General features: G+C 40.5%; 1 protein-coding gene across 1 annotated transcript; it reads left to right on the top strand.

The window, feature by feature from the left end:
* The first annotated feature begins 588 nt into the window (after nucleotides 1-588).
* Nucleotides 589-10,360, top strand: LOC145442784 (uncharacterized). Its single transcript, XM_080320775.1, has 3 exons — nucleotides 589-4,604; nucleotides 6,124-9,780; nucleotides 9,954-10,360. Exons 1-3 carry the CDS (start codon nucleotides 4,587-4,589, stop codon nucleotides 9,996-9,998), a joined length of 3,720 nt encoding a protein of 1,239 aa, XP_080176901.1. The 5' UTR covers nucleotides 589-4,586; the 3' UTR covers nucleotides 9,999-10,360.
* Nucleotides 10,361-12,074: the final 1,714 nt, after the last annotated feature.

Below are 12,074 nucleotides of genomic sequence, written 5' to 3'. Positions count from 1 at the left end.
CGACGACTAATTTGACCACATCTGCTCTGACCCCTATAGGTCTGCGAACCCCGGCTAAAAACCACTGCAATAGGAATTCATAATCATGTCCTGATCCCCATCCAGGCAGAAATGCGAATCCACATGTAATATTGCTTCGGAAAAACTTGCCAGAATCCTGTCCGGTTGGAATTCCAAATCTTTACGAACATCTCTAGTTCGTTATGCATGTATGTATATACCATATTCATATTCATATACAATATAATACCTCCATTCCATGAACATTTTACTCGTCTGGCAACGTTAACGCGCAATATTGCCTCGATCGATTGGCTTTTTATGTACATGTACACAGGTGGTATGAGATCGTTACAACAACAACAACAACAAACAAACAGACAACAAACAACAAGAGCACCAACAACTTACATGGTTCACACCCGTAAAAAGGTAGAGGAGCAGTTACCTATATCAGGTGTGTATGGATAACGAAGTAGCAGTGGTTCGCAACCGGGGGGAATATCCACCTTAGGGGGAGTTTTGAAATGTTTCTACTTAACTGACTGATAACCAACTAGTTGAAAAATGTTATTGCGACGTCCAACTCTCTCCCTCACTCTACCGCCCTCTTTCGGAACTACTGATTTACATCATAAATTAAATCCGAGATTGCGTGCGTTCAATATATAAACTTAAACTACCTCTTGTCTGCGTGCGCATAGCTACAACGTATATCAGGTGAGTGTATGCGCGTGTGCACGCGCGCTCGAGATTCACAACTTAATATCAGGAGGGTTTTTGTGTGAGTGTAATTTACAATATCTATGCGTGTATGCGCTCGAGATTCACAACTTATGTGAGGGTTTTTTTTGCGTGGGTGTGATTTACAATCTGTATGCGCGTTCGCGTGCGCGCAATTTGCAAGCTATATCAGGTACGCGTGTGTGTCAGCGCTTGAGCACTGGCGTTATATTACACATTTCGTACGTCTCGAGAACATTTCTCTGTTCATTTCGCGCGCGTCGTAATAATTCATCAAAATATATTTCATTTGCGCCGTACGGTTCAGCCAGCCTTACCCTGTACGTATTCCAAGGCTTGAGTACGGGAGTTACATTTACATTCAAAAATGCGTGTTTATTCAAGATAATTATTATTATTATTCTTTTGTAATCGGGAATGTCATATAGTTAAGGCCGAGTTGCATTTCACTTACATAAAACTGAAACCTTTTCGACGTAAAAGTAGCTTCCTGTGTAAATCAATACCGCAAAAGGTGGCGATAGCGCTTTCCTATTGTTGAAAGTCGTTCGATCGATGTCGGCAATCATTGCATTGACATACAGGCTTATGTGCGAAAAGGGTTAGTTATTACGACGCCACCACACCTACTGATCGCCTGTTTCGCTCACATTAGGTCGACTGAACATTGGTAACCTCATTCCGTAAAATGTCAGCAGGTAGATGTCACTGTTCTAAAATCGATCACTTTCATATTATATTATATTCCTGACTATACGTCCTGGAGTTATATTAGTGTTAATATACCCATTGTTGATAAAACTGGTCAACACGATTTTTCCGCCAGGACTTCTTTGGGCGATGAATACGAATCTGGCGTTATTTTTGCTCTATCACATCACGTTTTTCAGATATTATATATGTTGAATAATTCTACATTTTCGAAGTACTCAAGTAGATTTTAGCTACTTGCAGTACTTACTGAAGTATTAATGTTTCACAACTACTTCAATATCCACCGGAACATTATTCTTGATGAACTAATTTGGTTTTTGTAAAGTAGAAAGTAGTTGAGGGATAACATTGCACCACTATCGTGAATTAAATTGTCATTAGAAACGCGTGAATTAGCCTCTGAATCACGATAACTGAATATATATTTTCGAATATTCTACCCATGTGTGGTGTAATTATAGTCATTTTGCATTAGCTGCGACGATGCATCATGCGATTTCATATGTAGCCACCTCCGACTAACTGTCGAAAGTATGCGACCACCCTTTCCCCGACCAAATATACTTAGATATTTACTTACTTTTAGTAATTCTCAGACCTTTCATTTAGTCTTCCACTTGTGATTGAATAGAAATGTAAGGCGTTACTTGTGCTACTAGAGTAGAAACGCCGATCACTTCGAGAAACTCTAATTCATAGCAAAATATTACGGCAAATCAGAAACCGCCAAAATTGTAAAGCTTTTTGTATTTAGAACTGGTCACGCAAAACACTAACAAAAACCCTCGAAACCATTTAAAAACATCACTAGAAATTAACCATTGCTCATCTCCGGCTCTCTTCCATCATAGAACACAGGGTTTTTGATGTAGGCCACAGACGATACTGTGTTGAGACGGATCGACTGTGTTAGGGCCGATGCATATTATTTATATTGTGAAGTAACACGCACTTGGGGTTTCGTGTTGAGCTGTTAGTAAGCAGTCTCTACTCATTTGGTTGTCTATAATAGACAATGCAAAAGAAGCCCTTTATATCATGGCAATAAACCAAACGAAAAACTGTTCAGAAATAGCTTTCCTCAATTCCGATAAAATGTGACAGCATATGAAAACTGGAGAAGAGGAATATTATTAATGATAAATTCTTTCAAGTTATCATGATAAGCACTTTTTTCTTTTGAAAAGCAAGCATCCGGTTTCTTTAACTGTTTCAAAACAACCTCAAAGGGCCACATATTTGGGTCATGTGCCGGCTGTTACCGACTAAAAATAGTTGCATCTGCGTATAAATTTAAGGTCGAAAAAAGGTCCTGATCGAAAAAAGATAGAGAACGAATGGATTCAAGTTCACCGAAAACTGAGTCATGCTGTTCTACATCAGCCCAGGTTTCACCATTATAGATGACTGCAATACTATATTTGATCTGTGGCTGTTGTACCTTTCACGCAATGTCACTAAGGAAAGCTGACATTTCATTAATTTAGGAAAATCAGAAAAATACATACCGAAAAAAGCTGTCGTAATAGAGAAATGCTGCGCACAAAATCGGATTCAGTAGCTTAAATCAATCATTAAAATTTTTGGGGCAAATTTATTTTTGAAATTTGTAGACCATTGTAATTTTATGGGTCGGAAAGAGCGTCTGATTGAACGAAGATAGAGAATCACTAGTTTCAAGTTCACCGAAAACTCACTCATTCTGCACTACAACAATCCAGGTTTTATGATAGATGATTTCATGATCTGTCGCTGTTGCATGCTTACCGTGATGTCGCTAACGAAAGCCGAAATTTTATTAATTTATGAAAATGAGAAAAAATCACATGAAAAAAATCCGACGTGATAGAGAAATTCTGAGCACAGAGTCGTCTTCAGCAACCTTAAATTAGTTAAAATCACTGATAAAAATTTTTGGCGTCAAATTTTTTTCGAAATTTGTAGACCAGTGTAATCCAGTTATTGAATCGTTCCAAACTGCATTCAAGTATATTGTTTTCTTTATTATTAAGTATATTGTCTTCCAGCATTGGAATGAGTGAAGTCTGTGAATTCAAAATCCGGTTTCACTGCAATCGCCATTTCAAATCAATTGAGTTTTACGATTTTCGAGTCTGATTTTGACAATTCATAGCATGACAGATTAGTCAGAGATGGGACAGATGTGAGATATTCGGACTCATTTTTAACCTTGCTGCTCGTGGCTAGTAGTTGGAGACGAACGCGACCTCCTCTGACAGAAATGAGATGAGCAACCTAAGAACGAACTCTTCCGTCCTGAGTGCTACATTGCTTGTTACCGGGAGTATTCACCGCCCGCACAGTCTACGCCTCACGCATTCCAAGTTTAGTCTGGTTTACAAATTATTATTATTTACATCCAGACCTACCATTAGCATACGAGATCAAGCGCGCGCAACTGTGCCGTGTTCAATCAGTCTTATCCGTCACTGGTTGTTTTGTATTTTATCTTTGCTAATCCATCTAACTCCACATATTCTGCAAGAAACCTGAAAGCAAATCTGGGCTTCTTGAATTCCAATCAGTTATTCGCAATAACTTACGAAACCCTCTCAGTATTATTACATATCAAATTGACCATCGTTCTGTTCAGCAGCATTACAATACAATACAGCTCTTCACGACAGTGGCGTATCCAGTAGGTTTTAAATCTTAAAATTTATGTTAAATATCGCCTGCTAATAACTAATTGCTGCTTTTCACTACATTATGATATTATTTAATAATAGAGCAAACAAGGTATCTTCAGGTGTTGTTTATGTTGTTTGTCGACTACTATGGTCGACATGTACGCCAATGCAAGTTTCTTTATTTTTGGTCCGTAGATTCCGACTTGTAGTACAGCCCACTTCTATAGGCATTCGAATTCGCCTTACAAAATTCCTTTGGCCGTACAGAATTGATCCAATCAATCTGTTGTTTACCCTCATTGTTTCACAGCAAAATATATCCGTCAGCAGATTTATAAATACTTTTCATCACGTAATTATATCTGTCTTGGTGGATTCGCTGCGGCCGCTTGAATACGACCAGTCGAAACACAACAGTTGAAAGATTCTACGCGGAAGAGGTCGCCGATCCACAACGAGGCTCTTTTATATGTTTGAATGCATACGTTCTCGCAGGTTTGAACTTTTCAATTTATAGCCGTTTTAATTCAATTACCGAAATAACCTGCTTTCGAAAGTGAAATTCAATGACGTAGCATTACATTAACACAGAACTGGTGGATATAGTATAATTGTTAAAGCGTTATAACATTTTTCGGAGTGATGAATTCAGCACCACTCGGACTTCAGAGAGTCTGTGCTCTGCGGCGGATTCACAAAAATCACAATATATCGATTGACGTTCACTAGTTTATAGATAGAATTAAAGCGAGTACATTTGACCAGGCTCGTACCAAATTGGCAATGTAGTAGTCTGATTAGTGCTCGCAAACCAATATGTTTATATCAATGATTAGTATCATCAGTATCATAGCAAGTGTTACATAGAGCGAGCATCTGGTCTGGTTGTTGCTAAGCTGGCTGAACTGCCTATATGATCCTGAACCTATTGCTGTCTTTACCAGCACTGGAAATTAGTGAAAGTTTCCAGATGTACATGACGCGATCTTTAAGTAGTATAAGCATAAGTGTAATGCGTGAAAGTACATAATTGAATGCTTCCATTATGCACGGAAAATCGCACAGTATCGCCGAAGACCCAGCAGTACTGGTAAATACAATGGGTAACGTCGGGGGTCGATTAATATTGATAAATAAGACATCCTACAACAAATATATCTATAAAAGTCTCATCGGACATGTCCCAGAAATGTAACATTAGCGCCATCTAGCGTGTATAGATCTCTGATTGATGGCCCAATATGGTCTACGATCACACAGAAAAACATTTGTTTTAATGATGAAATTGGCGCGCAAGTCCTGACACTTATATCTCAACCCTATACCTAAGCAGTACACTCCAAAGCCATGGAGTCCCGATGGCGATGACCGAAATATCTAAAATGAGTTCCAAACGTCGGCCTCAAACAAGTTGTACATGTGGCGCCCCACGGTGTTTATACATTATGTCGCCGTTTATATCTCTTTTTGTTCAAATATTCCTAGCATTTCCAGGATATCGCCCCTCAACCTCAACAGCGCATATAAAAGGCTTCGCATCTGTAAACTGTCTGTCCAGCTGCATATAAAATTACCGAGGTCTAAGCGAGCAATTGCCAAACTCATGAAACATAACCACAACTAGAAACGATCAACTTCTTACGAATCCGTGTGACGATGTTGCAAAAGGAAGGGTATGCATTATGCAAGCATGTATGAGCGAGTGAATTTTCACATTTGTCATAATGTTGCTTTGTGAACCATCAGTGTGTGTCTTGCGTAGGTTTCACATCATAGTTTGTGGCTGCGCATTGTGCACTTGTGCACTGTGCAGTCATTAGCGTGAATGGGCACATGGTACCGGTATACGATTATGCTGATTCGAGTTTTGACGAACTCTGTAACTTTCATGAAATGTAAGAAATGTTTATGTTACAAATCACGGTGTGATTTTACTGGGATGGATAAAACCGCCTGCTCTTGATAATGTGTCTCGGTTTCTATAATCATCTTACCGAACAGCTGTCATTTTCAGGGAGTGACGTCATTTCCAGCTATGCAAACACCCCAAGACACGACACCCTTTACAAACACCGCAAGTAGCCGATTTGCCGGATCCAGTACTATGAGATTTAATTATTCATACCGTGGATGCCAGTCAAATTGGCAAGCACTTCGAACAGAGAGAAACGCATGTCGACCATTGAACTATGTAAATTGGGGATTGAATTCTACGCCAAACTTTCAACACAACTTCACCAGTTCTCACAACGCATTCCCTTCATCCCGCTCCCAATATGTACCACGCCCGAATGTGGATGGTACCGGCTGCATGCAGAATCCTGCCGTATTTCAAAATGTTACAACCTCTATGGTGCCTCCTAACATTTCGGAAGAGTATCAACCTGCTGTTCAGAACCCGTATGTGTCGGCAGATCATGCCTATATCGTTGGGCACAATAGGAACGTTCGCCCTATGACACATGGACTGGCACGTCCGCTACGTAAGTTTTCGGAGCCTGCTTTTTCGTATGGCGTGTCATCTCAACCAAATGTAAGAACATCCCACTTACGTACATCAGATTGGATGGGAAGTACTTCTCCCACTGTACTTGATCATAGACCGCAACAAGCCACATTCCAGATGTCCGGAGATGGAGTTAGTGTTGGTTCAGCATTACCACCAGAGAGGACTCATCGAACAGCTACTGAACACTATTGCGGAAGTTCTAGCAAGTCCTACGATGCTACGAAATACGGGCAGTCCAAACAGGGATCGGTGCTGATGAAGGGTTCCTGTTCTTTACCAAATCATCAAGTACTGTCAAATGTTCGATCAATGCAAGGAGCCGCCAGGGTGATTGATAATTCCAAGGCTCGTGAAGATATGCGTCGCCTTCCATCCGCTGATTCTGCTTCTCATTCAGCGGAATTTTTCAACTCGAATCAAATACGTCGATCAAGACTTGATCAAAGCAACTATCTTGAAACTCCTTCCCGTGAGTCTAATCACGTTGGACCGTTGCTCAACATTGTAACAGCAAACTCTAACACACACTGTGTCGTTGCAACACGCAACAATACTCCGCAGACCACAAAAATAACCGTCACCGCCCTGGGAAGCACCGTACCAGAAAAAAGTCACCAAGCATACACTTGTCAAACAAATATCAATGATAATATGTCCGCACCGGTCGTGCGAACAATTTTCCTGACATCGGTCCCGCGCAGTCTCATCATGGTGCCGCATATGACTGCAGGCGAATATGGGCAGTCAAAGCTTTTTGTTTCCAATCACGATCAAGAGCCATTTAACCCAAATACGGAAGCATATCTCCAACCCAGTATCCTGCGGCCGGATCAAAGTAAAACAGCTGGTGTTATCTCACTGGGGTCTGATAATACAGATCTATTTGTACCTGCCAACTCGCTGTCGCAATTTCACCATTCAAACTCGACAAGTGTTAACGGCAAAGACGGCGAACATCAGCATGAAAACTGTTGCTCTCAAAGGAACGTGGAAAGGGACAGTCATCGAACTAGTAAACCGATCCTACAGAAAATTTTGTCGGATTCAACCTCTGAACAGTTTCGTTTTCCTTCACCTTCTGTTACAATGAAGCATGACGAAACGATCGGTGACAACATGGACGAACCATCTACATCACCGGCAAACGATGCCTACTGTAGAAGGTTACACTCTGGTGACAATGGTGGCTTTGTTTCCTCGACGCTCTTCTCATCGAAGGAAAACACGAAAACGCAGCAGAACTGTGATTTATCTGTTCACAACTCTACAGGTGAAACTGAAGCTGAACGAAACGGCGAAAGTCAATTGAATCAGAACGAAGGGTACAGCTCTATGATCCCCCAAGCCAGTAACGTTGGTAGTAGTGGATTCTCGCCTCTGGATACATATACTGATGTAATAGATGGAATTGGTGAGTCTCAAACTCATTATTCGGATTTGAATAATTCGAAAGAACGAGAGCTCATGAACGAATTGAGTTCAGAAAACGACCTGCCATTTTGCTATGACTACAAATCAGTTTTAGAGGCGGCAAAACAAGCTGAGATTAGAGATCTGGCGACTTTAGCGGATTCCTCTGGCGTCAAACAAAAGCTAACAGTGAACGAATGCAATAACTACGCATCAACCACTCGTTCGCAGGAAGGGTTCCTACGCAGTAAAGGCGCTGGCGACGCATCTCCGACGAAACGTCGTCGATATAAACGTATCATAGAACCGCCATCGTCTGATTCTGAAGATGAGAGAGAATGCGAAATAGATACCAGACAAAGAAGACCAAAGCGGAAGCGAAAGAAAAATAAACGGCCTCGTATCACAGAACCATCGATTTCGTCAACTTGTGATAGTGACGAAGGTCGTCTAGAATTGGGACTACGCGAGCAAATTTCGGAATCTCTTTTAAACAGTCAAAGTCCCATTAATGCAACGGAATTTCTAACGTGTAAAATTGGGGGTGAAGACGTTGTTCCCAAAGCTACAAATCGAGCGGCAAGTGAGACGCAGAGCAACGGAACAGAATGTAACAAGCTGTCCTATATAGATAGTCATGAGTCGCTGGACCGTTGGAGTAAATGCAAGGTGGTATTACAGACGATTCAGGACAATTCGGAATTCACAAAATCGCCAGTGTGTTTCCCTGGGAGAAATGAAGGGGCTCGAACAGATGATCAAGCAACTGAAACTGGTAAAGATGGTTCTGCAGTCAATTTCGTTAAATTGGTAAACGGATCATATTGTGACGATGATATAGGAAAGATAGAAAAGTTGGAAATGTATGAAGAGCATTTGGAAGATGATGTTAGTCATGCTGGCGGTGATGGAGCTGTAAAAAGCATCAACAACGTATCGCCTTACACTCTATGCGTTGATAACTGTTATCTTGACGATACGCATATGTGCATTTCTCCCTGCCCTATAAATATGCGTAATACCAAAGATTACACCGAACGAACTCACGCCATACAACGTAAGTACGGTTCTTTTGATGGATATAAAGAAGATGGGAACTCCACAAAGGAAATTCAATGCAAGGAAGATTCTCGAAACGAAAGTTGCCCATCAGAAATTATGTCATCCTGTAGTGATGATGACACTTTATCATCCAGTTTTACCTCCACTGATTCGGAATTTTGTTTGCGAAAATGGAAAGATCCCGACGATAAGGGATGGGCTTTCACTGATGGAAGCATGTCACAGGAAAGTCACAGTGCAACTGACAACGAATCGGATTCGGCATCAAATAAAGCGACGAATATCTCTGGAGTATTAGCCAATCCTGTAGATAAAGCCTGCGGTAACGGCACTGCAGACACGCAGAATATGTTCGATGTCATGCTGCATGAACTTGACCAATTGCCTCACCATACAACGATTGCAGGTGCTGAAGTTCAATTAACCAAGTCTTTAAAAATGAGAAACCTTTTGTCTCAGAAAACTATACAAAGACGAAAACTGAAGGGAGCGTTAAGGCAAATGGGTCCTGATTCTCAACATTTCATACCTACAACACGTGACAACACACTGCAGTCAAATACTAAGGAGCGCGAAGCCGTAGCTCAGGACGAAAATCATCGAAACGACTTAACATCACTCACCTCCGCAATTGAAGTACCTTCTATGAAGAGGGTTCTGATTGAAGTAATGAAGAGGAAGTTCATTAAGGTACCATATCCATCAAAGTCATTTAGGTCAAACATTACAGCATAAACCGCCCACTTTCCGGTTTCATGTCACCGCTTTCCGTAGGTTAATATGTACTCCTTAATGTGCATCATAACATTGATTAGCAATAGACAATGTCATGAAGTGCCTAACGATTGCTTTCATTGTTTCAGGTCGTCCGTCCGCTCCACGATTCAACGAATACAGATCCACGATAAATAAACTGAATATGCTATGACTGTCCGTGTCCAAAGCATTGCAGTGGTGTATATCTTTCTCCTCGACAGAATACAATACATTACATTACATTACATCACATCAGAACGACAGACAGTGTTTCGAATCTCGGTTGTGGCTTGTGTAGAGGGGCCTCGGGCTGGTCTGGGCTCCTCCCCACTGTCATTGCTGCTACGATGCATTAACAGACCATAGAACGACTTGTCATAAATATGACTGTGTACAAGAGCAGTATCTTGCCTTCTTCGCTTTCGATTTTAGTTATTAAGGTCATGCTTTGAATTGAAGTACCTTGACCTCTCTTTCTTTGTGTTCTGGACGAAATACAAACTATACAATTCCACTTATGTCGCATCGCACCTTGAGCGGTGTTGATTTTTCTTATTCTCATGGTGACAAGTGTTCTTTACATCGAAAATTTAGGTGTATCGTCTAATGCAGTCTAATGAGAAATGAATGTATCAAACAGGTCGTGGCCTCATCGAGTGCCTTGCGAACTTGACCACACGTGGGTCGACTCCCAATACTGATTTAAGTATCTCGGTTTGATCTCACGGTATACGGTTTCCTGATTTTGGCAGCTAGAAAGCTCTTACTAATTTACATCCGCAGAAAAGAGGAGGTTACTTTTGCCAACTAGGACGTCATCGGTAAATATAGGGTTCCGTAGAAATGTCATTATTTGGATGACATCACAGCGCTAGAGAACTTGAGAAAATCCAATTTAAACATCGCAAGATTCTAATAATAAGGTCGCACATCATTGTTCAATGCGTTGTGTTCAAAAATTACATATTTGTTAGTATTAACTTACGAAATTGGGTTCTGGTCAGTTTGAATAATATTTCGCCAGGGATCCGTCATCAGAAAGGTGGAACTGGATTAACTCATTGGTTACATGCTTTTCGTTTATATGTTGGGCTTCAAAATTGAGAGGGTACATGGATCAAGATAGGTTATCGAGCTAATACATGCTAACATTGCATCACTTCGAAAGGACTTCATAGATGAGCAATAAGCATGTCGCTGTGCATTTTCAGGTATTCGAACTTGTGAAACGAAATAATTCATTGTTGTGCTTTAGTTGATAATATCATTATTAGGGTTGCATTAAAAAATTCAATTTGAAACAAACATGTTTAAAACAAGCACCTTGTTTAATACATGTTTTTTTAAAACCATTAAGTCACGAATATTCAATTGTGACGTCATAGTGGATTGTCCGTGACAATTGAAACTACAGTGTAAATATAGCTCCTTTAACGAAATATCTACGTACTATAGCTGTTGAACCGCCAATTTTGAGGGTTTCAACCAGCCCATATCGTATACGTCGTGTGGTAATCGTCCGTAGGCTCATACAACATCTTTGGAAAGTACTCACACAATTATGGCATAGTTATACAATTTAGAAAAAAAAATTCTTTTTCAGACGCCTTTGTTTAAAACACTGTTTAAAACATGGTGTTTTAAACAGCTATTTGTTTTAAATGCAACCCTAATCATTACAGGCCTCACGCATATGGAGTGTGTGTGAGGCACACACTCAACTGTGCATAACTGCTGTCAAACGAACGCCTTTATCATATGCCAGATCACAAAAAGTCATAACATGACTTGATAAACTAAGAGAGAGGGCCGGTAAACTAAGAGAGAGAGGGACGGCAAAAAAGCCAAAGTGTGGAAATGAGCCAGTCGTCACCTGCGAGATCGGATTTAGGAAAATAAAGTTTCGAATCGCATTTTATAGGCCTACCGGATATATCAATTTTTAGCAATGTCTCTTCTCGGTATTATGAATTCGCAATAATGTCCAGTCTCGGAAATGTACTGGTCGGTGATTTTCAATCTTGGCAGTGTCCGTTATTGGTAATGTGTCATTCTCAGTAATGTCCAATCTCTGCAATATACATTCTCGGTATTGTATATTGTTGAATATCGTTTTCCGGTGGTGTTGTGTAATCGTTATTGCTTGGTTCAGTGCGTTGTTGCCTCAATCTTTTGACGATATCTCAGAATCGTATTCAAAGAAAACCCGATTGCGATATAATAATAAT

Source organism: Botryllus schlosseri, chromosome 7 (assembly GCF_051294905.1).
Source record: "Botryllus schlosseri isolate E-star chromosome 7, Bs_hap1, whole genome shotgun sequence".
Lineage (NCBI taxonomy): Eukaryota > Metazoa > Chordata > Ascidiacea > Stolidobranchia > Styelidae > Botryllus > Botryllus schlosseri.
This window is presented reverse-complemented; position numbering and strand designations above follow the sequence as displayed.

Coding starts and splice junctions, on each gene's coding strand:
- LOC145442784 (XM_080320775.1), top strand. Junction 9,781..9,953: donor TGAAGAGGAAGTTCATTAAG/GTACCATATCCA, acceptor TCATTGTTTCAG/GTCGTCCGTCCGCTCCACGA.